We start from the raw sequence: 22,028 nt of genomic DNA on the forward strand, positions 1-22,028 counted from the left end.
CGAATGTGATGACGTATAGAGTAAAGTGGGCGGAGACTGTTTAGGCAAAAAGAGCCATGGCTTCCGTGCAAGCCGAGGTAAGCGAGAGACACATTTACATCAAGATTGATTTCCATCAGATGAGGTGTGGGGGTTTGTATGAATATGTGGGCTTTCCCGTAGCAACAAATGTAATCGTTTTAGGGAAAGAAAGCGGAACTTGGGTAACTGTAGTGACACCTATGCCTGCAGTCAATTTCAAACTGCCCGCCCGGCTCTATCCTGAGCTTTTGTGTTGGTATGGCGATTGAATGCGCTTGTGTCGTTGGGAGGATGCGCGGCCCTTGAATCTGAATTGTGCAAGTTGATGTATCCAGCGCTGTCGTTGTGGTATCAGTCATACAATTGTCAGGGCTTTATTACTATCCGTCTCTTCGCGACTGGTTTGCCTGTGCAAAACACATACATTACATTATTGTAATTAGTTTAACTCTTGCAATGTATTTCAACTATTTTTTTTGCATATACTATTGCAAGAGCAGTCTGTTTCTACGCTGGCCCACATGCTGGGACCTGCTAGGCAGCAGATTCGCTTAGCAAGTTAGCTAACGTTGGTTTTAATGTTAGAGAACCTGAGTAGCCATGGCTGGGAATAACTATACATCAATTTTGATTGGTCACGTACACATTTTGGAGCTGTTATCGCAGGTGCAGCGAAATGCTTATGTTCCTACCTCTAACAGTGCAGTAATACCCAACCTAACAATATAAAGGAACTAAGACATATCAGAACGAGCAATGTCAGAGTTAGGAAAATAAATGTATAAAATGTGTACAGTACTGTAGTAGTTATGTAGGATGTGTACAGTCATCGGTATATTGAGTCCAAGCAAGGCTTTCGGTAAAGGATGTAGTTAACCACACTTTATATAACTTAGCTACGGTTTTTCACGTATGTTTGGTAGGTAGCAAGCGACATGATTCTGGTCAGTGTATTCTGTACCTACGAACATCGAATAAAGCCATGTTTCCTCTCAAATCAAACTTTCAGTAGTATTGCTGGTGTTCGCTGCACGAGACATCAACAATTACATATTGAGCATGTAGAATATAGCTAGCGATCTAGCGTGGAACTCCTACTCGCTAGCTAACTGTGGGGGTTAGTAACGAAACATTTTGAGATCAATATAACACAAGATAGTAAACTGGTGACTTTTAAAAGAATCGCTAACGCTTCAGAATAGCAAAACTTGTATGCACAGGGAAGCATGGGGGATTTGTTAGATCGCTACAGTGTAGCCAGACGTGATTACTGTAGATAGCTAGCTTCCACGCACTTTCCACCACCCGGTGTTGTGTTGACTTATTAACCAACAATGTCGAATGCTCCGCTGATATGGGCCGTAAAAAAGTAATATGATCAATATGTCAACAGACTTTGGTGACGTCTACTCAAACTCTCATGTACATTTGCAATTTTGTCATAATCCGCTGTTATCCGACAGAGGGAGCTCGAATGACGTGTCACTCGGGTACAGTCTGCCCCAGCACCTGACAGCTTCCTTCCATTGACAGGGGCAGCCCTCTGTACCATCTTCATCTGTTTGAGAACTTGAATGTCAGTTTTGTGAGGGACAACGTGCGTCTAGCTTGTTTAAAGGGATTAATCTTCTAAATCCTCAGTTGTCTTCTGCACCCAAAAATCTATTAATTATTGGTCCAGAGCCACATAGGCAACACGTTTTTTTTCATGCATACAATATCCTACACATGCCAGTAATAACCACACGCCATGCCCATAGAGACGGTTTTGGCAGGGAATACAGAGGAGTGGATGTTGTCAATGTTGTTTAGACTGGTTTCTCTGTGAATCGAGAAGACATTTGATGGTTTACTGACATATTTCCTTATCCTACCTGGCTTTGAAGGTTAGTGTGTAGGCTTAAATTCTCATTAAAGGCCCTGGTGGTGGCTCCCTAAAAGAAGGGCCCTGGAGGCTTCTTTGTTGTTTGACAAAGATCTCTATTGGGCAAAGACTGTCAGAGAGCCTGACCTAACTTGGTTTATTGTTTCGGCCATTTGCCGGCATTTTGGATGAGAGCATTAAAAAACATTAGTCGAGGGATTAATCTTAAAATGATTATTCAACAAATGATTTATTTACAGACTTAAAACATTTGCTAAAGAGAAGTGTATTGATTATACAAGAAAGTCCGACTGGTGGTGGTGTGGGTAAACAGGGACGCCGCTGGAGAGTTTTGCTCATTGTTAGCCAGGAAAGCTAGTTCTTCCCTGCAGCCTTCCCTTTCCCTCTGACTGACAGATGTTGGGCATCAGTGAGCATGCTCAGCACTGAGTTGAGCTCTGCTGCTCCTGCTGTATAGAGGGGGTACTGATTAGAGCAGACAACCTGGCCTCTTTGGCCTTCACAGCAACGACCCACTCTTATGGCGTCAGCTCAGCTCCTTGAAGGCACGGCCTCTGTTGCTGACAGACAAAGGTATGTTGGGCTGGGCTGGTGGGGTGTAAACATTCTATATTACTGCAACCTTATACTGGGAGTCTTCTGTTTTGGTGGAATGGGGACATTATTGGTCTTTATTTCTCAAAATATTCACTCATGTTGTGGTTATCACACTATTTCCTTCTATCTTATATATTTGTCAGGTAACTGATAAATCATTGTTTTAGCAATCAGGCCACAAGCTGTATGTAGCCTAAACCTATTGTAACCTGTGATGTGCAGGTAGGATGTGTGCGGGTTTAGCTAATTCAGGCGCGGTGGCTGAAGTGCCTTCCACTGATATCTGAAGTGGCAAAAGGAGTGGGTGAATTGGGTGATTTTTGGGATGCATCTTATCGATCTTGCTTGGATTGAAGACTCTGTGATGGAAAAAGCCTCCTATTCCTGTTTTTTGGGTCATGATAGAGCATGCAGCTTATCATCTACACAGATCCTACTCTTAAATGGAAAATATGCAATGCCTCTTTTCGATGAAACATTTATTTAATGGGGAGGCCTATTTTTTTTTGTTCAGGCTACTTTTTGAATGAATAAACCCAGCAGCAGTACAATGATTTAATGTAAAGTGAGTATAGCTGTGTTCTACAGATACTTTGCATTGCAATTTAATCAATGTCATTCTAGATGCTGTCAACTAATCATAAGGCAGTTATCAACACCATTCAGGTTGTTGGGCGATATATCCTGTTAGTGTTAATCTGTAAAAAACAGACGACAATGACCCATCTGGACTCTTCGTTTTAGGCCTACCTCAGTATAGTTTATCCAGATAAAGAATTGTGAACTTCTTGGCCCCTGAAGGGGTCCAAGTTTGTGACTGGAAAGTGATTATTGCGTTAGGCTACGTAGTGTAATAGGGTAGATAGACGTAGGGCAGTATAATTCGTATTTTTAGACATGTGCATTGTTAAAGTCCTTGTTTCCATTAAGGTGATATTCTACTCTTACAGTATGGTACACTTCCAAGAAGATCTTTCTTTTAGGTAAGTGAACTAGATTTAGGCTATTTCAGAGGCTATTGTCTCTCTGCAAATGTATGCTAGATCTAGTAGGAAGGACTTGGTCAGATGTTACCCTGATATTCAACCCCAAAAACCTTTCCGGCCATCCTAATCCTAAATCCTCTGGAAAATATTGTTGATGTGATTATTAACAGAAAATAATATTTTTGATTGCGTGTCACCGATTGATTGCGTAAAAATGTATGATTTCATGACTAGACATGAACATTCTGAAGTGTTAGACCCCTTGACAGTTTACCCATTGTCTCTTGATATTGTTTCACGAAATGGCTGCAATGTTTTTTTTTCCTCTTCTTCCTTTTCCATGAAGAACAGCAGGGCTCCATCTGAGCATGCCCAGTAAGGGCCATGGCAGAGCTTTCTATTGAGAGTTGGTCATGTGACCTGAGCTGGGACGCTGCATGTGTGGGACGCTAGATGTTGGAGTGTGGAGCTCAACTCTTGCCCTCTTCCTCCCCCATTATTGGACACTCACTGCTTTATCCAGGTACTTCAATGGTTGCCTGGGGGCTCAACTTAAAGAAAAAAGGACAGCATTATAACAATCTCCATTTCAAGTATCTTCAAATGGAGCTTGTTCACATGGATCGTGTTGTCTTTCACTGCCTGACTTCTGTCCTTTTTAAGTATTCTCTGCAACCAGTTTGGGAATTGAATATCCTTCCTTTGCCTTTTTAAGCGAAAACTCATGATGGACGAATGGAATATTTAATTGGCTAATTAGGCTAATCGATGTAATTCTGTCAACTTTCCAGACTGGGCCATGTCTTTTACCTGTAGACCAAACATGCTCTAGTATCAATCACGGGAACCAGATCACCAGCAAGACTTGATCAGCTGCCTATAGCCTAGTATGTGGCTATTGCTAAGCCACATTCCTGTGGTAAAGACTGAGGGACTATCATCTGAACGCTCCATGTAGAGGGGCCTGAAATCCACATCCACCCCAGGAGCTCAGCTCAGCAGGGACAGGTTAGCAGAAGTCCTGTGTTCCACTCTGACTCATTGATTTAATTAATGGGGGCTGATCTGGGAAAGGACTTTGTTCCCAATGAACAGCATTGATGTTTCCAAATCTAGCTGATTTGTATGCTCTCCTATAAACATTGCATGTAATCCTGAGAATCCTCCCACCTCTGCAACTAATGGTGCTATATTTTATTGCAGATGGGGTGTTTAAAATATGATTACTTGTGTGATGGCAGGCGAGTACAGTAGAAACTGTCCGAATGTAGAAGAGTAATTGTCAAGTCCTTTTCTTCAAGGCTTTTAAGCATAGTTTATTTTAGTGTACTAGTGATGTCTGGTAGCCTCAATTGCCATGCATGTGCATAGGTTCTACTCATTGTAGTGGCTTTAGCCAGAAGAGCTAAGGACTAAATGTCTCATTGGCAGTGGGCCCCCTGCTTTCTGTGGGGGTGTGGTAGCATACACTGCTGCTAGTAGACTGACAGAGATCCTATCCTGGCCAGAGCTCCTGTAACAACTCTTTCGTTCTCTCTCTCGCTCCCTCTTTCTCTCCATCACGCTCTTGCTCTCATTCATGTACTCTTTCTCTCTCTCTCTCTTCCTGTGTCGGCTCTATCGAGGCAGAAGAAAACAAGTTGATTCCTGTCAACTGAAAACGGAAACAGATTTTCTTTTGTTCAGCGATGTGTAAAGATGGACTATTTTGAGAGAAGGGACTGCCAGGGTTTATCAGATCCTATTCCACCGCTTGCCACTTGGCTAGTTCATAGCTTCAAAATGGCTGACATGCCTTCTACTGAGCATGCGCAGTAGACTGACTCTCACTCTGCTTTGTGGTGCCATGTTGACAGCCTGAAACCGCCATGGAAATAGAGCAGCATGAACACAGAGGGCAGAAGCGTTGAGCACCGTTGAGTTCCCAGCCTATCTAGGCTAATTATCTTCATGTTCTGGAGAAAGGTTTGTTATTAGTCCATTTTTTTTTTTTTATTCCAGCCACTCCACTCATAACAGGGAATCCCAGAATAGCCATTGGACATTCTGAAAGACTAGGCCCGTGTGCCAGATCTTGAGTGTCCTTATCAAACTATCTCTGAGAAAAGGGATAATTCCATATTATCCTCCCTTGAAATACTTTCCACTTCACATCAGTTTGGCGGGAAACAATTAGTTTTGGTGTTTTCATTTACCACAACAAATGAAAAGACGTTACTCTGGAGAGGTCAAAAAGAGGATTGGGAAAACATGTGCAATGTGCATATGAAATCAGAAGAAGACCCTGTGTTATTGTGATATGTGCTAGTTTCCCTAGCTCTTCTGGGAGGTATTGTGTGGTGTTGCCTTGTGGTTTTCAGCCTGAAGATAAGAAATTAATTCTGTAGTCAGAGAGGAAGTGTTGATGCCTCCCACCCTTTAGAGATGGAGAGGAAGCAAGAGTAGGAAGAGGGAGAGATCCTGACTGCACGCATAATGCATTTCACCTCTGGAGAGGTGGACCAGTTACCCAGCTGTGTGAATCAATGGGATTGGAGTAGATCCTAGAATAAGCTTTGGTGTTATGCATTATACACAAACTGAAAAATGATTGCGCCGCAAGGTAGCAACAGATCATCGGCAGTGCTGCACCTCCCAGGGGACAGAATTTGTTTTGGGGGGGCTTATGGTCATGTTTCAGAGATTGTCCTCATCTTCAAGCTATCCTTTCTGTTTTTGCCCCTGATCATTGCTCAATTATTTTGTTCAATAGAATTAACGTGAGATCTGTCTGATTCATGTCAGAGAACAGTGGGAGCTGGAGGCCTTTTCTGTCCTCTCCTAGCCTATACAGTGAAGTGGGCATCATTAGGCTATTTCACAGGTGCATTACAGTAGTTGGTTAGGCCTGATATCATTGTGTGGTATCTTCTCCTTTTCCTGCTCTGTGGAGACCAATTCCTTGACAGAAGTAAGATAGTTGAAAGTCGCTCCCATTTTGGTTATATTTGGGGCTCTTTGTCCTTGTGAAGGAGAGCATATGTTGGGTATTTAGGGTTCTGACTCTCATGCAGCTCTCCTCTTTGGCCCCTTGCCTAGCTACCTTTCCTCATTTTTTGTTGCTGTTCTTGAAATGGCTGCGCGCATTCATTAGCAAACAGGTTGCGAGCGAGAGAGACGGGGGAAAAAAGAGCCACTGAAATTTGAACTGACTGAGCATGCTCTGCGGAAGCCCTCTTAAGAGAGAGACCAACAGAGGGAGCTGCTGGGTCACATGACCAACAAGATTAATGTGTGCAAGTGGGGAGGACAAGGAAAAGAGGAATAATCCGTTCGAGACTCCCGCTCTCTCTCTCTTGCTCGCTCTCTCTGTCCCTCTCAACCACTCTCCTCAATGGAGCCCATCAGGAGAAAGCAGGTATGATGCTTGCTGCAAGCGCATATTTACCACAGGGAAGGAGACGTTAGCCTACACTTTCCCCTTGGTTGCTTTTGAATCGTCCTCTGTCGAGACACATTGAACTTGCTCTGTATTTCCATGTATTTTTTTGTGGCTTTGTCGTCTCTGCCATTGACATTTAGGCTGCTAATCTGTCATTGGTTGCTTGGTCTGGTCTTTGCTCAAAGGAGGCAGTTCTTTGGCCCCTGGGAGGTGCAGCCAGTCTTCAGAGTCCATGACAGAGGGCTTGAACAGAGCGCTTGATCAGTAATCAAGGGATTTTCAGCCTTATGTGATCTTTGATTGCAACATTGCATATGGAAGCAAACCTCTACTACCCTGTGGTGAAATGGTTAGTAACGCACTGTGTTCACCTGGGTCAGGGGTTAGAAAAATGTATTTTGTCTCACTGATGTGTTTCGCCGATCCAGCTGTTTGAGAAATCTCCATGGATTGATTGCGTATTGTGCGAAAGGGACTCATTAGCTGTGCTTGGATCATTGACACAAGGGAAAGGAGCAGGCTACAGTAGGCTGGAGATGACTGCGTGCAGGTCAGAGATCGGACTTCCTGGTAATCTCGAATGGTTCTCCTTCCTGCCAGGCAGGCACTCTAGGACTGAGACCCATCCTCTCTTTCTCCCTCTGCAGCCTTACCCTCTCCTTCAGGAACGGGCCAATAAGGTACTGCAGGGAGAATGTCCCATATGGTCAAAGACATTGGATAGAAACAGATGAGAGGAATGACTTCAGGATAATTCTGTGCAATAGACCGCCTCGGGACCCAGGTCTTTATAATAGCCTAGCCTCAGTGGTGTCCCGTACCATGTTCACTCTCCAGTGTGATGGTGCCTGCATTTTACACTCAAAATGGCTTTGTAACAATTAGTTGATTTTTTTCAGTTTGGTGTAAATCCAAACTCCTCACTGTTTGTTCATGCTACCAACTTTCCTTTAAGGTGTTGCTCTCATGGGCAGTCTAACACCTGCAATAGGAGAAGGCTTAATTGTTGTTTACTATGCTGGACTGTGTTAGTAGATGTTTTCTATTCGTTCACCACCTTTCATTAGATAGACGAGCCTAATTCAGGAGTCTGGCATCAGAAACAACCCAAGATAGCTAGGCCTATAGGCTGCGCTGACCTCACTGCAATTAGATAGATTTTTGGCAAGAAATACTTGGCAGATAGATGCACAGTCATGTTTAAATGACAGTGTCTGACTCTGATATCAACAATTTAAAAGCCTGTCTTAATTATTATTTTATTTCTTTTACAATATCTCAGAATTTGTTTGGGTTTAGTTATATATTTTTGTACAGGATTTTATTATGTAGCCTACATTTGTAATGATTCTGATCTGTCTTTTCTAATGTGCGCTAATTATTTTAGTACCCATAGGTGGATCTGCCTTTGAGCTCCCATCCCCCCCACCCACACAAATCCTGACTCTTATGTCCCCCACCTAGTGGAAAAATGCAGCGTTGGCCACGTTGTGTCAGTAAACAATCTGGTTAGGAAATGGCGGAGCTCTGCAGACAGCTCTCCCCTCCCCCTCTCTTCTCCCTCCAATGGGCACGTTCCCTTTTTACCCACTAGGGGGAGGACTAAGGACATGGAGAAGCACTGTTAGAGAAGGTTTCTTGATACCATGAAGGAAAACTAAAGGGTTTTCCTCCTCCCATATAGATGTGTGTCGAACCACACACCTTGGAACTCCTTGAATACCTTGGAGATCCTTCTTCTTTGGGTGCCTCAGCCTGACAGCTTGCTCTTGGGTGCTGCTAGCCACTCTGACGAGTAAGACACATTTACCCTGTAACTGTTGAAAAAGCTAAATGTACATCTGTTTAATGTCGGAAGACTTCGTTTTTATATGGTTGTGATTTTTCATAAAACATATAAGTCAAAGAGCATCTCTTCATTGCATTTCTCTCATAACCCAGAGGATACAAGTTAGAGAATGCTCCGAATATTAATAGATTTGTCTGTAGAACCACTGAGTTACAAGTGTTGCTCTACAGACAGATCACTACATTATCAAAAGCCTGGCAAAGGACACCAGTGTCTTTGTCCACTGGAGTGTCAGTGGTCATAGGCAATTCACATATCCCTTTGCTCAGATTTAAGAAATTAGCCTATTGGTTGGGTTACCTTCAAAAATGATATTGCTTGTTATTTCTAAGGTGAATTATCAGCCTTAGCACCATGTTCTCTGTCAGGTGATGCTCCCTGTAGATTCTAGAGATGCATCCAGGTCACGAGAGCAGGGTCTCATGGCAAAAACCTCTTCCCTCAAATCTAGCAGCTAGGCTGAGGTGTCTTTTTTATTTTTATTCTGACAGGCATTGGCCAGGCTAATCCTGAAGGACACATTGAAACAAGAGGCCTCTGTAACTGATCCAATAGATCCAGTCCTCGTCAGCTTTTGATAGCTGTGTGCCAAAAGGTGGGGGCCGTTCTGTGGCTGAGGTGACTGAGGGAAGGTGGCAGTGGACAGCTGGTGAAGAAGGCTAATGCTAGGCTAGGCTATATCCTCCAAAACCAAAGCACAAACTTGAGCTAATATAAGACTCTGTGTAGTGGCTCCCCTGCTGGAGACTGAGAGAAGGGTGCTTTAAGAGTAGACATTTTGTAGTGGTTTTAAAGCCAATTCATGGTTGATCTGAAAATGTGGTCGGAGGCGCCATATGGATGGTGTGACGCAATTGCAGAGCCTCCGGAGGCATGCAGAGACCAAAATGAACTCTGTAGCGCATCACTGTGTGCCTCTCAAATTCTGTAACATTGCGGAGGGCTCCTTATAGCTCCGCATTGACATGATTGGTTGACGGTAGGTGTCGGCAGGAGGTCCTATATAAACACAAACTCACTTCCTTCACAACAGTTCTGCGCTGCTCCATGAAGCGCAAGAATGCCCTGACTTCTGCAGAGGCCCTATCACCATAAATGCTCCACGGCCAATGCCGTCTGGGGCCTGGGTTGTCACGGGGGAGGGGAAGATGGTGAATTTCCTTCCATTGCTGTTTTCTGGTGCTGCTGGAAAATTGCATTACCTTGTATTGAAAGAGAGGCCAGGTGCATCAGTGAAACGAGGCAGAATGATGCAAGGCAAACAAGAACAGAAGATGGATAGTTTTCCCTGAATAGGTCTTTACCATAACCATCATATTTGATGTGTGGTCCTGGTGCTAACCTTACCAATCACATTGACTTAGGTCTCCGATAAGTTGTTTGAGCATGAGATTCCTCTTCTGGAGGTTTGAGACATTGCAGGTAAAGCTTTTCAGAATGCAGCTCTCTGGAGGTGGAGACACTGTTTGATTCATTTCCTACTGCTGTATGCCATTTCAGCCATGGGGATCATACGCTTCCAATAATACTTCAACCTACCGCATTCTTTGAAATGTTCAGGCTAAGTTTAAAAAATCAGGTGAAATTGTAAAGGACTGGCTACTTAGGTTAGGTGAATGAGTGCATTATGTTAGTCTGTAACTTGTGTATATGGAGACAGGCTCTGTTAGTGCATAGCAGGGCTGCTTATTTTCCAGCATGCTGCTGTATAGGACGTTCTCTGACCATAGTTGTGTTCTTGACGCTGTGTATGGCGTTAAGTGTATATGTGTGCTGTCAGCCCACAGGTCTGGCCAAAGGCAGAGTGGTTAAAGGGGAGTCCATGGAGGATGGGATGGAGTCACCTGGGGACCAAGCGGAGGAGGGAGGTGAGTTCATCTTTAAAGTCATCACAGCTAAACATGGCAAGGTGTACTCTGCCAAAATAAAGGAAGCATAAAGTGTCTTAATAGGGCCACCACAAGTCAGAACGGCTTCAATGCACCTGGGCATAGATTCAACAAGTGTCTGGAACTCTATTGGAGGGATGCAACACCATTCTTCCTTGAAATTCCATAATTAGTTTTTTTTGTTGATGGTGGTGGAAAACACTCTCAGGCCCTGCTCTGGAATCTCCCATGTGTTCAGCTGGGTTGATCTGGTGACTGAGACGGCCATGGCATATGGTTTTCATCCTCATTAAACCAATCAGTGATCACTCATGCCCTGTGGGTGGGGACGTTGTCAACCTATGGGGGCATAGCCGTGGTAGCCAAAATAATGGGATGTCCAGCAATGTTATACATGACTCTAAGCGTGATGTGATTTGAATTGCTGAATTAAGTCAGGAACCACACCTAAGCACCTGTTTTCAATACACATTGTATCCCTCATTCACTTAAGTGTTTTCATTATTTTGGCAGTTACCTGTATGTCCTCTCTTGAACTAACATAAGGCCATACTGTGAGTGACTGATATCTACTATTATAGATGCATCAAGAGACAAGGAGGTAGCTGCCAGACTGCAGTCCAGTCCCAGAGCAGAGGCGGAGCTAAATGGGACCTATGAGAGTGCAGAGTTGGGGAACAGACACAAGAACCCCACCCCCCTGATCTCCCAGGCCAACGGGTCACAGGCGGCTACAGAGAATGGGATGATGGAGACGGACCTGCCTCACGGCTCCACCACCGGTAGTAACGGATACATTCTCAGCAAGCAGCAGGAGGGGGGGTCTTCGACGGGCTTGACGGCTGCCCCACACAGGACTAGCTGGTTGCCCTCAGGCACCACCATGATTGGACACGCCGCCAAAACTTTCCCGCCTTTGGCAGACGGGTGCGGCCACAGTCTGGGCGCAATAACGACTGACACCCAGCACGCCGGGTCCCCGTCGGGACAGGGGACCTCAGACGCAGAGACTAAAAACGGCACGTCCGCTAACGACTCCCCCGCCCCTTCCCCGCAGTCCATCGCCATACACCGAGCACGCAAAACCATGTCCATGCCAGCATCCAACCAGACACTAAAGGTAACTAACTTTAGCCTAGTAAAGAGGTAGTCCATTAATTGTCTTGGTCTTTGGATGAGACATAGTCCACATTGGACAGTGATTGCATGTTTTATTGGTTCTGCAACTGGTGAGGGAAGTGCAACAACAATATCAAGCATAGCCACCACTTGATTCACTGCTGTTTTTTATCCCCATAGCTTCTAAACAGGAAATTAACAGAACCAAACGGTGCAGACGAGGAGAGTCAGAATGGACCAGAGGAGGAGAAGTCCCAGCAGACGTCCCCCTCCCGGAACCAGTTACCTCCGAGCCAAATCGACGTGCCGGCTGCAGCAACGGCCAAGTCCCAGACAGGTCAGACAGACCGCACTGGGCCCTGGAAGGGGAGGGACAGGGGTATAAGCCAAATAATCATCACAGTCCACACACAACAATGGAAATGCAGTTATATAATGGCAGGACTTTGCTTACTGAAGGCTATTTACTTGTTTCAAGGCTGCAAAAGCCAGAGGAGTATGAATGAGAGCTTCTGTAAAGAGGTTCATGGCTCCTTGAGCTCAATTGAACGCTCTCTTCCAGCATCGAGGAAGAAGAGACGGAAGATGGGAACATACAGTCTGGTCCCCAGGAAGAAAACGAAAGTGCTGAGGCAGGGGACGGTGCTGCAGATGTTTAGTCAACTTCAATCAACTCAAAGTGCACAGGTCTCACTTCCGTAGACTATCTTAACTGTTTTACAATAAATGTATTGTAATTAGGAGATTTAGCTATAAGTGTCATGTTGTAATATTACTCTGCTTCTCCTCGTAGGCTAAAGCGGTATCACACGTGAACGGGGAAAGGGTGGAGAACGAGTCAGAGGAGGAAGGGTGGGAGGATGGAGAGGAGTGGGAGGAAGAGGTGGAGCAGGGTGGAGAGGAAGGTGTCCCCACAGCCCTGGAGAAGAGTCAAACATCAGGCCCTGCCCTTCAGGTGGGAACCTATTGACTTCATTATCTTAGTTTGCTTTACCTGGACCCCAGCTGATAACTTTGATAAAATGATGCTCCTATTACATTCATAGGTATCACAGGTATCGAATCACAAATAATGTAGACCATTAAATCCCCCACCCTCCCTTTCCAAATGGCCAAACCTCTTTGACGTTGTGATACTTGTCTGTTCAGGGGGAGCTGGGAGAGGAGCCGGACTCTGAGGAATCAGCTGAGGAGGAAGGTGAAGAAGAGGGGAACGAGTCAGACTTGGTAAGAACACACAATCATTGACAACAATTTAACCTTCTTTGAGTCCGCTGATTAGACCATCATCCAATGGCATGAAGGAGTGTTTTTCTGAACCCAAACATTATCAATGCACAGTCATTTTCTCTGTCTGTTCCACCATCATCTGTTTCACCATCAGAGTGAGGAATATATTGATGTTCATGGGAGAGAATAGAACTTTACATATCTCAATTGATCTGCTTTCACACAGAGCTCGGAATCCAGCGTGAAGAAGAGGTTGAAAAAGAAATCAAAGGGAGACTACTTCTTGCTCCGGCCATCCAGGAAACAAAATAGGAAGCCCAAGACTGAGGGACTCCCTGGTACAGAAACCCATATTTCTGCCTTATGAGGACTATAATAAAGACTTGGAGATATCTCTTACCCCTGACTTTCTTACCCCTGACTTTCTGCTCCCTGTGTTAGCTAACTCTCCTCCCCTTTCAGGCACAGGGCCCCAGGGCCAGGCAGGCCTGAGTAAGGACTACACAGAGGTTCCCCTCCACTCACTCAACCTTAAAGCCAAGGAAATGCTGCTCTCCCCACAGCACACAGGTGAGTTAGGCCTTATAGGAGTTGGTGATGGGGGAGTAAGAGAAGTAGGTAGTGGTATAGTTGAGAACTGAACTGCCTGTTGGTAAGAGTTTCTATTTATGTTAAGGGACAAGGCCTCTCCTCCCTCACTGGGCCAGATGACTCATCGGAGCAGTGCTGAGCCTCCCCCCTGCTGGTGATGTCTGTCATAGAAATATAAAATATGTGACGAGATAGTAGAGTCTGGAACTGTAACACTATTGTAAACTCAGCAAAAAAAGAAATGTCCTCACTGTCAACTGCGTTTATTTTCAAAGATCTTAACGTGTAAATATTTGTATGAACATAACAATATTCAACAGACATAAACAAGTTCCACACATGTGACAAACAGAAATGGAATAATGTGTCCCTGAACAAAGCGGGGGTCAAAATCAAAAGTATCAGTCACTATCTGGTGGGGCCACCAGCTGCATTAAATACTGCAGTGCATCTCATCCTCATGGACTGCAGCAGATTTGCCAGTTCTTGCTGAGAGATGTTACCCCACTCTTCCACCAAGGCACCTGCAAGTTCCTGGACATGTCTGGGGGGGATGGCCCTAGCCCTCACCATCCGATCCAACAGGTCCCAGACGTGCTCAATGGGATTGAGATCCGGGCTCTTCGCTGGCCATGGCAGAACACGGACATTCCTGTATTGAAGGAAGTCACACAACGAGCAGTATGGCTGGTGGCCTTATCATGCTGGAGGGTCATGTCAGGATGAGCCTGCAGGAAGGGTACCACATGAGGGAGGAGGATGTCTTCGCTGTCATGCACAGCCTTGAGATTGCCTGCAATGACAAGCTTAGTCCGATGATGCTGTGACACACCGCCCCAGACCATGACGGACTATCCACCTCCAAATCGATCCCGCTCCAGAGTACAGGCCTCCTGTGTAACGCTCATTCCTTCGACGATAAATGCTAATCTGACCATCACCCCTGGTGAGACAAAACCTTGACTCGTCAGTGAAGAGCACTTTTTTCCAGTCCTGTCTTGTCCAGCGATGGTGGGTTTGTGCCCATAGGTGACGTTGTTGATGGTGATGTCTGGTGAGGACCTGCCTTACAGGCCTACAAGCCCTCAGTCCAGCCTCTCTCAGCCTATTGCGGACAGTCTGAGCACTGATGGAGGGAATGTGCATTCCTGGTGTAACTTGGGCAATTGTTGTTGCCATCCTGTACCTGTGCTATTCGGATGTGCAGGTGTTGTTACACGTGGTCTGCCACTGCGAGGACGATCAGCCGTCCGTCCTGTCTCCCTGTAGCGCTGTCTTAGGCGTCTCACAGTACGGACATTGCAATTTATTGCCCTGGCCGCATCTGCAGTCCTCATGCCTCCTTGCAGCATGCCTAAGGCACGTTCACGCAGATGAGCAGGGTTCCTGGGTATCTTTTTTTTTGTGTTTTTCAGAGTCAGCAGAAAGCCCTCTAGTGTCCTAAGTTTTCATAACTGTGACCTTAATTGCCTACCGTCTGTAAGCTGTTAGTGTCTTAACGACCGTTCCACGGGTGCATGTTCATTAATTGTTTATGGTTCATTGAACAAGCATGGGAAACACTGTTTAAACCCTTTACAATGAAGATCTGAAGTTATTTGGATTTTTAGGAATTATCTTTGAAAGACTGGGTCCTGAAAAAGGGATGTCTCTTTTTTTTGTGAGTTTTGCTCTTTATAGTATATTTGTGTCTTTTCAAATGAGTCTCTATAAACTCTTGGAAAGAGCAGGAAACCTGTGTCTAGGAAGGGTCACATTGACATCTGTTGGATGAGCTGAGCTGAGTTGATGGTCCTCTGTGCAGGAGTTACTGGGGGTGTGGAGGAAGACATGGTGCAGGAGCTACCCCTCTGCAGCTGTCGCATGGAGACACCCAAGAGCCGGGAGATCCTCACACTGGCCGACAGGAAATGCATGGCCACGGAGAGCTTTGACCGACAGGTGAGCCTGACGCTTGGCCTCATCCTATTTTTATACTTATTCCATTCCGTATGTTCACTTATCACATTCTCTCCCTGTATCTTTGGCTGCCTCCTGATTCTCCATTCTTTTCTACACTGGGAAAAGGCTGGAAAATTGGGATGCAGCCTTTGTTTCTCACTCAAATCTCTTTCCTTCTCCCCACAGCTAAGCAGATGTCAGAGTGCGGTTCTAAAGCATGAGATGATGCGTCCTTCGAACTCTGTGCAGCTGCTGGTGCTGTGTGAGGACCACCGGGCCGGCATGGTCAAACACCAGTGCTGCCCCGGCTGTGGCTTCTTCTGCAGGGCTGTAAGTACTGGAACCTCCCTGGGGTGGGAATGGGAAAACACCATCTAATTCTGAGTTAGTAGAAAGTGTCTTGTAGTAAGCCAGTAAAAGCTTTGGGTCCTACGTATAGTGATGGTTGCTGTTAGGGCACAAATATGTTTTCCTGGTCATGTCCTGTGTTTAGGAAAAACCCCTGGCCCAAGTAAACCACTGACTTATCGATGGGCTTAATTTTGTCATCCAAGTTCCTAAACATAACAGTTATACTGGGATTTTCCAGCTGTAGTCGAACTGACCTAGCTGTGGGTTGTAGGGGACCTTCATGGAGTGCCAACTGGATGTCAACATCTCCCACCGTTTCCACCGGGCCTGTGCCTCGGTGCTGAAGGGCCAAACCTTCTGTCCACACTGTGGAGAGGAGGCCAGCAAGGCCAAGGAGGTCACCGTTGCCAAGGCCGACACCACCTCCACCATGCCCGCCACACATGCTGCACACGGCCCTGCCACCCCCGGGGCTACAGAGGGCAGGGCAGACACCACCACTGGGGGGTAGGTTCACAGCACTGTTGGGAGTAATGGGGGGGTCCATTGCAGTCTAGCATTTTCGTCAATACATACAACTGTCAAAATAAAGGAAACACTTGAGTAAATGAGGGATACAATGTATACTGAAAGCAGGTGCTTTCACACAGGTGTGGTTCCCGAGTTAATTAAGCAATTAACATGCCATCATGCTTAGTCATGTATAAAAATGCTGGGCAGGCCATTATTTTGGCTACCATGGCTATGTCCCCATCCACATGGCATGAGTGTTCCTGATTGGTTTGATGAGCATGAAAACGATGTAAACCATATGCCATGGCCGTCTGTCACCAGATCTCAACCCAAATGAACAATTTATGGGAGATTCTGGAGCAGCACCTGAGACGGCTGTTTCCACCACCTCTAACAAAACACCAAATTATGGAAATTCTCATGGAAGAATGGTGTCGCATCCCTCCAATAGAGTTCCAGACACTTGTAGAATATATGCCCAGGTCCATTGAAGCTGTTCTGGGTTGTTGTGGCCCAAGAAGGCTTGCATGCTATCAAAATACCCTTACCTCAGCCTAAAACAAGAGTGGCACTTCAATACAGCAGCATTAAAGCCACTATGCTCATGGAGCTATACATCAATAAAACATCTTTGGAAGATGATGAAGTGATATAGTGGTGGGAAGAGGGGGTTTCCTATTACACCTCCCTTTCAGTCTGGGAAGAGGTCACTGGTACTTTGAACCGTATCACTCTTCTGTTGTAGTAGTCAGGCATTCTGTGTGTGTTTCAGTCTATCCTGTTTCTCTGTGGGAGGTGATATAAGTGGCCGAGCAGACAGCTCTCTCTCCATCCCCCCTGGGCACACACTGGACACCTCCTTCCCTGGGTGCTCCAGAACCGGAGTACTGCCTCCTGCAGTGGGGATTGGGATGGGCATAGGAGTGGGCACCACCCCTAAAGAGACATTGGAGAGCATCCTGCTGGCACTGGACACAGAGAAGTAAGACACTACCAACACTCAGGGTTGAGAGAAGAATGCTGCTCTACTATGCACTCGTTAGGCTAAATTGTTTCAGATTGTTATTAGTATTGTGAAAAGTGCATTGTACAGTACATTCTTTTGACGTTCTTGTGTGCTTTGCTCATGTTTATGCACGTTCAATTATCTATCAAGTTTTTCCTGTTATTGTGAGGGTGTGTGTATTCCTTTGACTTGACTTTCTCCATGTGTCGTGCATCAGACCCAAGAAGCTGCGGTTTCACCCCAAGCAGCTGTTCATCTCTGCCAAACAGGGCGAGCTACAGAAGGTCCTTCTCATGCTGGGTGAGGGGAGATGCCTTGAGTAAAACCTCAGTGGGCCAGGATGTTTATATTAATCAATTAACAAAAGTCATTATCTGGCCATTCACTCTTTATAACTGGTTCTGTGGTTGGGATTTTGTGATTAAAAAAATATATATATCTTTCTGCATCTCTGTCCACTAGTGGATGGGATGGACCCTAACTTTAAGATGGAGAGCCAGAGCAGACGCACCCCCCTCCATGTAGCAGCTGCGGCAGGCCACCAGGAGATCTGTCACCTGCTGGTTCAGGTGATGGTTGGCTATGGTTCCCCCTGGCAGTGGATGAGTGATGGGGTAGACAATGCATTACTTGGACATGCAGAATAGAGCTTTTCAGAATGGGTTCACTGGTATCTGTCATGTGACTCACCAGCTTATCATGTTGAACATGGATTGACATCTTATAATGGACTCGTGTTCATTTTGATCAGACAATATTTTAATATTTTGACATTGTATAAGGACATGTCCATAGTATTGATGAGTAGATTGATCCAGTTTTGATGTCCCTCCCTACCTACCAGTCTGGTGCTAACCTGGACATCTGTGATGAGGACCAGCGCACACCCCTGATGGAGGCCTGTGAGAACAACCACCTGGAGACAGTCCGCTACCTACTGAGTGCAGGAGCCATTGCCAGCCACAAGGTGGGTCCACCAACCCCCTCTTTCCACCACTATATCATTTTCACATCATCCTCCAAAGTTGTTTTATTGATGTATAGCTCCATGGGCGTAGTGGATTTAAAGCTGCTGTATGGAAGTGCCGCTCTTGTTTTAGGCGTTGGTAAGGGTATTTTGATAGCATGCAAGCACTGTTGGTTGGTTATTAGATGGTTGCATTGTATTACAGTGCAAATCTTATGACCGGAGCAATGTGTGTTGACTTCCCTCTGTTCTCCAGGATGTGGAGGGGTTCACGTGTCTCCACCTAGCTGCTAAGATTGGCCATTACAACATCGTGGAGCATCTCCTCTCCACTGGACTCATAGACATCAACTGTCAGGTGAGTTCTGTCCTTTTCAGTCATAAACCAGTGAAATACAAGTTTATTTGAGCATAACTGTAATTCTGCACAATCAAGTTTAGTCCCTCAAGAAGGTTATGGCTTAGGATGGCACATGTTGGTTGTACTACTGAAGTCAACCACAACCAGAACCAAGAATGCTTTCATGTTGATCCAGTTCTATTTTCCTCTGGCCTGTGTGTCATCCTCTCACTAGTGGCCTTTCTGTAGAGGTCTGATTCTCCTCCCGGTGGGTGTGCTGCCCCCATCCACTCGACATGGGTCCCTAATGGTATTCTCTTACTTTGCAGCCGCTGCGGAATTATCAGCTCTTTCCTAGTATGCATTAGTTAGGATTGCAGCTCCCCTGCTGTCTGATAACCTATTTGATTGTGTAAAGCTATACACTGCCGAGTAAGTTGCCTTTGACCTCTATTCTGGCCATCTCTCTAAAACGGTTGTTTTTCTTTGCCTCTAAAAATTTATCTCATATCAGTGACGTGTGGCAGGGATGCTTTAGCATTTCAAAAGGAGATCTCTTTCGTCCTTTGTATGCCACCATCAAAGGGCCTCTGACGCCATATGCCTGTGGGACTGCACAGTTTAGAACCCCAGTGTGGTATTTGAAGTGATTGACCTTGCGGCAGGTATGGTGCGATTAAGGCATTCTTTGTCCTTGTGGTGGTAACCCTGCCACCTAAGCTTGGTCTCTGAGCTCTTGAATAGAAATACATCCTCACCCTCTTATAATACAATCTCTTGGAGAAGGTTGGTGAACTTGCACATCGTTATATCCAGGACATTTAAACCAATCCTGTACTGTAGGGGCCCATTCTTAAAGCTATGATGTTGCTACTCTCTAGGACGATGGTGGTTGGACGGCCATGATCTGGGCAACGGAGTATAAGCACCTAAACCAGGTGAAGCTGCTTCTCATTAAAGGGGCTGACATCAACATCAGGGACAAGGTCAGTAACCATGTTCAACTGAAGGTCCTCATGACCTCCCCCAAGCCAAATAGTTTCAATGGCTTTGTGTCTGACTTATGTCTGACTGTTATGTCTATGGCTTTGTTTTGTCTGACTTGTGAATTTGCTGCTGTTTGTTGTTGTTTTGAAGGAGGAGAACATCTGTCTCCACTGGGCTGCATTCTCTGGCAGTGTGGAGATTGCTGAGCTCCTCCTAGAGGCCAAGTGTGATCTCCACGCTGTCAACATCCATGGAGACTCCCCTCTGCACATCGCCGCGCGGGAGAACAGGCTTGAATGTGTCACGTGAGTAAAGGTTTAGGGGAAATGGCTCTGGTGATTCAGCAATAAGTAATAAAATCGCCATCTACAGCACTCGTTTGGATGTAGCCTCCTTTATTATAACCAAGGCTGTAGCCATATCAGGACTATTCCATCTAGTACACTTAAGTGATGTGGTGAAGTCTGTGGTCCCTCAGACTCTTGCTGTCTCGTGGGGTGGATGTCAACTTGAAGAACCGCGAGGGGGAGACCCCGCCGGACTGCTGCAGCCGCAGCTCCAGGGTGTGGCTCACCCTTCAAACAAACAGGAGGATTAGGGAGGCCAGGAGCAGCACCAAGGGGGAGAAGGTCCTCAACAGGTAGAATCCCTTGTTCTCATTTTCTCTCACAATAATCTCCTGCATTACGCTCTTAGACATTATTTTTCTTTTGTCGGCAATGCATGGTACCCTTCTCCTTTTATCTCTCCTTCACTTGTCGCTACCTCCTTTGTTTTGATAATAATGCATTGATAGTCTAACACTGAGTCCACTGGGACCTGAGCCTCCATCTCCCTCCACACTACAGAGACATAGCCCGGGGGTATGAGAGAGTTCCAGTCCCCTGTGTCAACTCGGTGGATAGTGAGCCCTGTCCAGACAACTATAAATACGTGCCAGACAACTGTGTTACCTCCCCCATGAACATAGACAAGAACATCACACACTTACAGGTGGGTAATGTTGCTGGATAGACCATCATATAGTTGATCATGCTTACAGGCTAGCACCGTGGTGGGCAACATACCCATTCAATCTGTCCCGTGGGAGGTTTGGGTAAACTAAGTAAATGGCAAAAAAATAAATGTGCCTGTCTAAAACTAGATTAAGTATGTCGAATTATAAGGAACCAATACTTTTAAATGACAGCCTTTTTTTCTGGCCCGCAAATTGCTTTTGACAAACAAATCTGTTTGAAGAAATATTTGCGGCCTACTGCTGAATTTTGAAATCCCAAGGTGGCGCTCAAGACAATTTTTACTGCCCACCCCTGGGATAGCATGTCATGAAAGATTAAATGACCATGTCTTTTCGTCCCTGCTGTCCACAGTACTGTGTGTGTAAAGACAACTGCTCCTCAAGCAGCTGCATGTGTGGCCAGCTCAGCCTACGCTGTTGGTATGACAAGGTAAGGCCGAGTACTTCACTATTGTTGACAAAGTGATGATCTTGCATGATCGTCATGTCTGTTCCGTGACTGTTCTCAGAATGGTCGTCTGCTCCCCGAGTTCTATCGTGAGGAACCGCCCCTTATCTTCGAGTGTAACCACGCCTGCTCCTGCTGGAGAACCTGCAAGAACCGTGTGGTCCAGAACGGACTGAGGTACCGTACCAAGACCGCCTCACATGGCCACACTGACAGCCAAATTTCCTGTCTATACATGCTACCATATTTATGAAACCAAGCAAACACTTGTCAACCCTATTGATAAGAACATCTAAATAAAATAAAAATATTTTAATGACAATCAGTAGTCCTTCATGGGAAAGTTTTCATGGATTTGACTTCCCAAATCCATGTGAAGATGATGTTTGGGAGATTGAGTGTGTTGTAAGAACATCAATGCTGAAAAAGTTTGTTTTTCTCAGGGTCCGGCTCCAGCTGTTCCGGACCAGTCGGATGGGCTGGGGGGTCCGGACACTGCAGGAAATTCCTCAGGGGACCTTTGTGTGCGAGTGAGTCCCAGACGTACCCCTTTCACAATGCATAGTTAAGCTTTATTTTGCTGCAAGTTCTTAATGATTTCCCATGCAATGTCATCTGTGTGTGGTGCTGCATTGATATTTGTGGTGTTGGTGGGTCCGGGCCCCACTTCTTGTCCACAGGTACGTGGGGGAGATCATCTCTGATGCAGAGGCAGATGTCAGGGAAAACGACTGCTATCTGTTCAACCTGGATAGCAAGGTAGGGATCAGTGCTACTAGGACAAATCCTAAATGTAACTAGTTATCTCAACTCAATCTGTTACCCAGTGATCAAAAATGAATTTTATTCCTGTCGCTTGAGGCCTATCC

The 22,028-nt window shown here is 45.7% G+C and overlaps 1 protein-coding gene across 9 annotated transcripts in view; it reads left to right on the forward strand.

The window, feature by feature from the left end:
• Nucleotides 1-22,028, forward strand: part of LOC115121652 (histone-lysine N-methyltransferase EHMT1-like) — a 26,250-nt gene continuing 4,222 nt past the window's right edge. The window contains exons 1-25 of one of the 9 annotated variants that reach the window (XM_065017432.1): nt 1-77; nt 10,540-10,627; nt 11,230-11,768; nt 11,948-12,104; nt 12,330-12,454; nt 12,561-12,722; nt 12,917-12,994; nt 13,224-13,335; nt 13,460-13,567; nt 15,393-15,529; nt 15,716-15,859; nt 16,152-16,387; nt 17,166-17,375; nt 17,617-17,699; nt 17,862-17,968; nt 18,244-18,366; nt 18,623-18,724; nt 19,588-19,692; nt 19,844-19,998; nt 20,172-20,333; nt 20,542-20,686; nt 21,064-21,141; nt 21,221-21,336; nt 21,603-21,689; nt 21,840-21,918. In XM_065017432.1, the coding sequence (XP_064873504.1) occupies nt 57-77; nt 10,540-10,627; nt 11,230-11,768; nt 11,948-12,104; nt 12,330-12,454; nt 12,561-12,722; nt 12,917-12,994; nt 13,224-13,335; nt 13,460-13,567; nt 15,393-15,529; nt 15,716-15,859; nt 16,152-16,387; nt 17,166-17,375; nt 17,617-17,699; nt 17,862-17,968; nt 18,244-18,366; nt 18,623-18,724; nt 19,588-19,692; nt 19,844-19,998; nt 20,172-20,333; nt 20,542-20,686; nt 21,064-21,141; nt 21,221-21,336; nt 21,603-21,689; nt 21,840-21,918 (3,459 nt within the window). In that variant the 5' untranslated portion in view covers nt 1-56. The other 8 variants (XM_065017437.1, XM_065017434.1, XM_065017435.1 and 5 more) reach the window with 8 other exon arrangements.

Source organism: Oncorhynchus nerka, linkage group LG4 (assembly GCF_034236695.1).
Source record: "Oncorhynchus nerka isolate Pitt River linkage group LG4, Oner_Uvic_2.0, whole genome shotgun sequence".
Classification (NCBI taxonomy): domain Eukaryota; kingdom Metazoa; phylum Chordata; class Actinopteri; order Salmoniformes; family Salmonidae; genus Oncorhynchus; species Oncorhynchus nerka.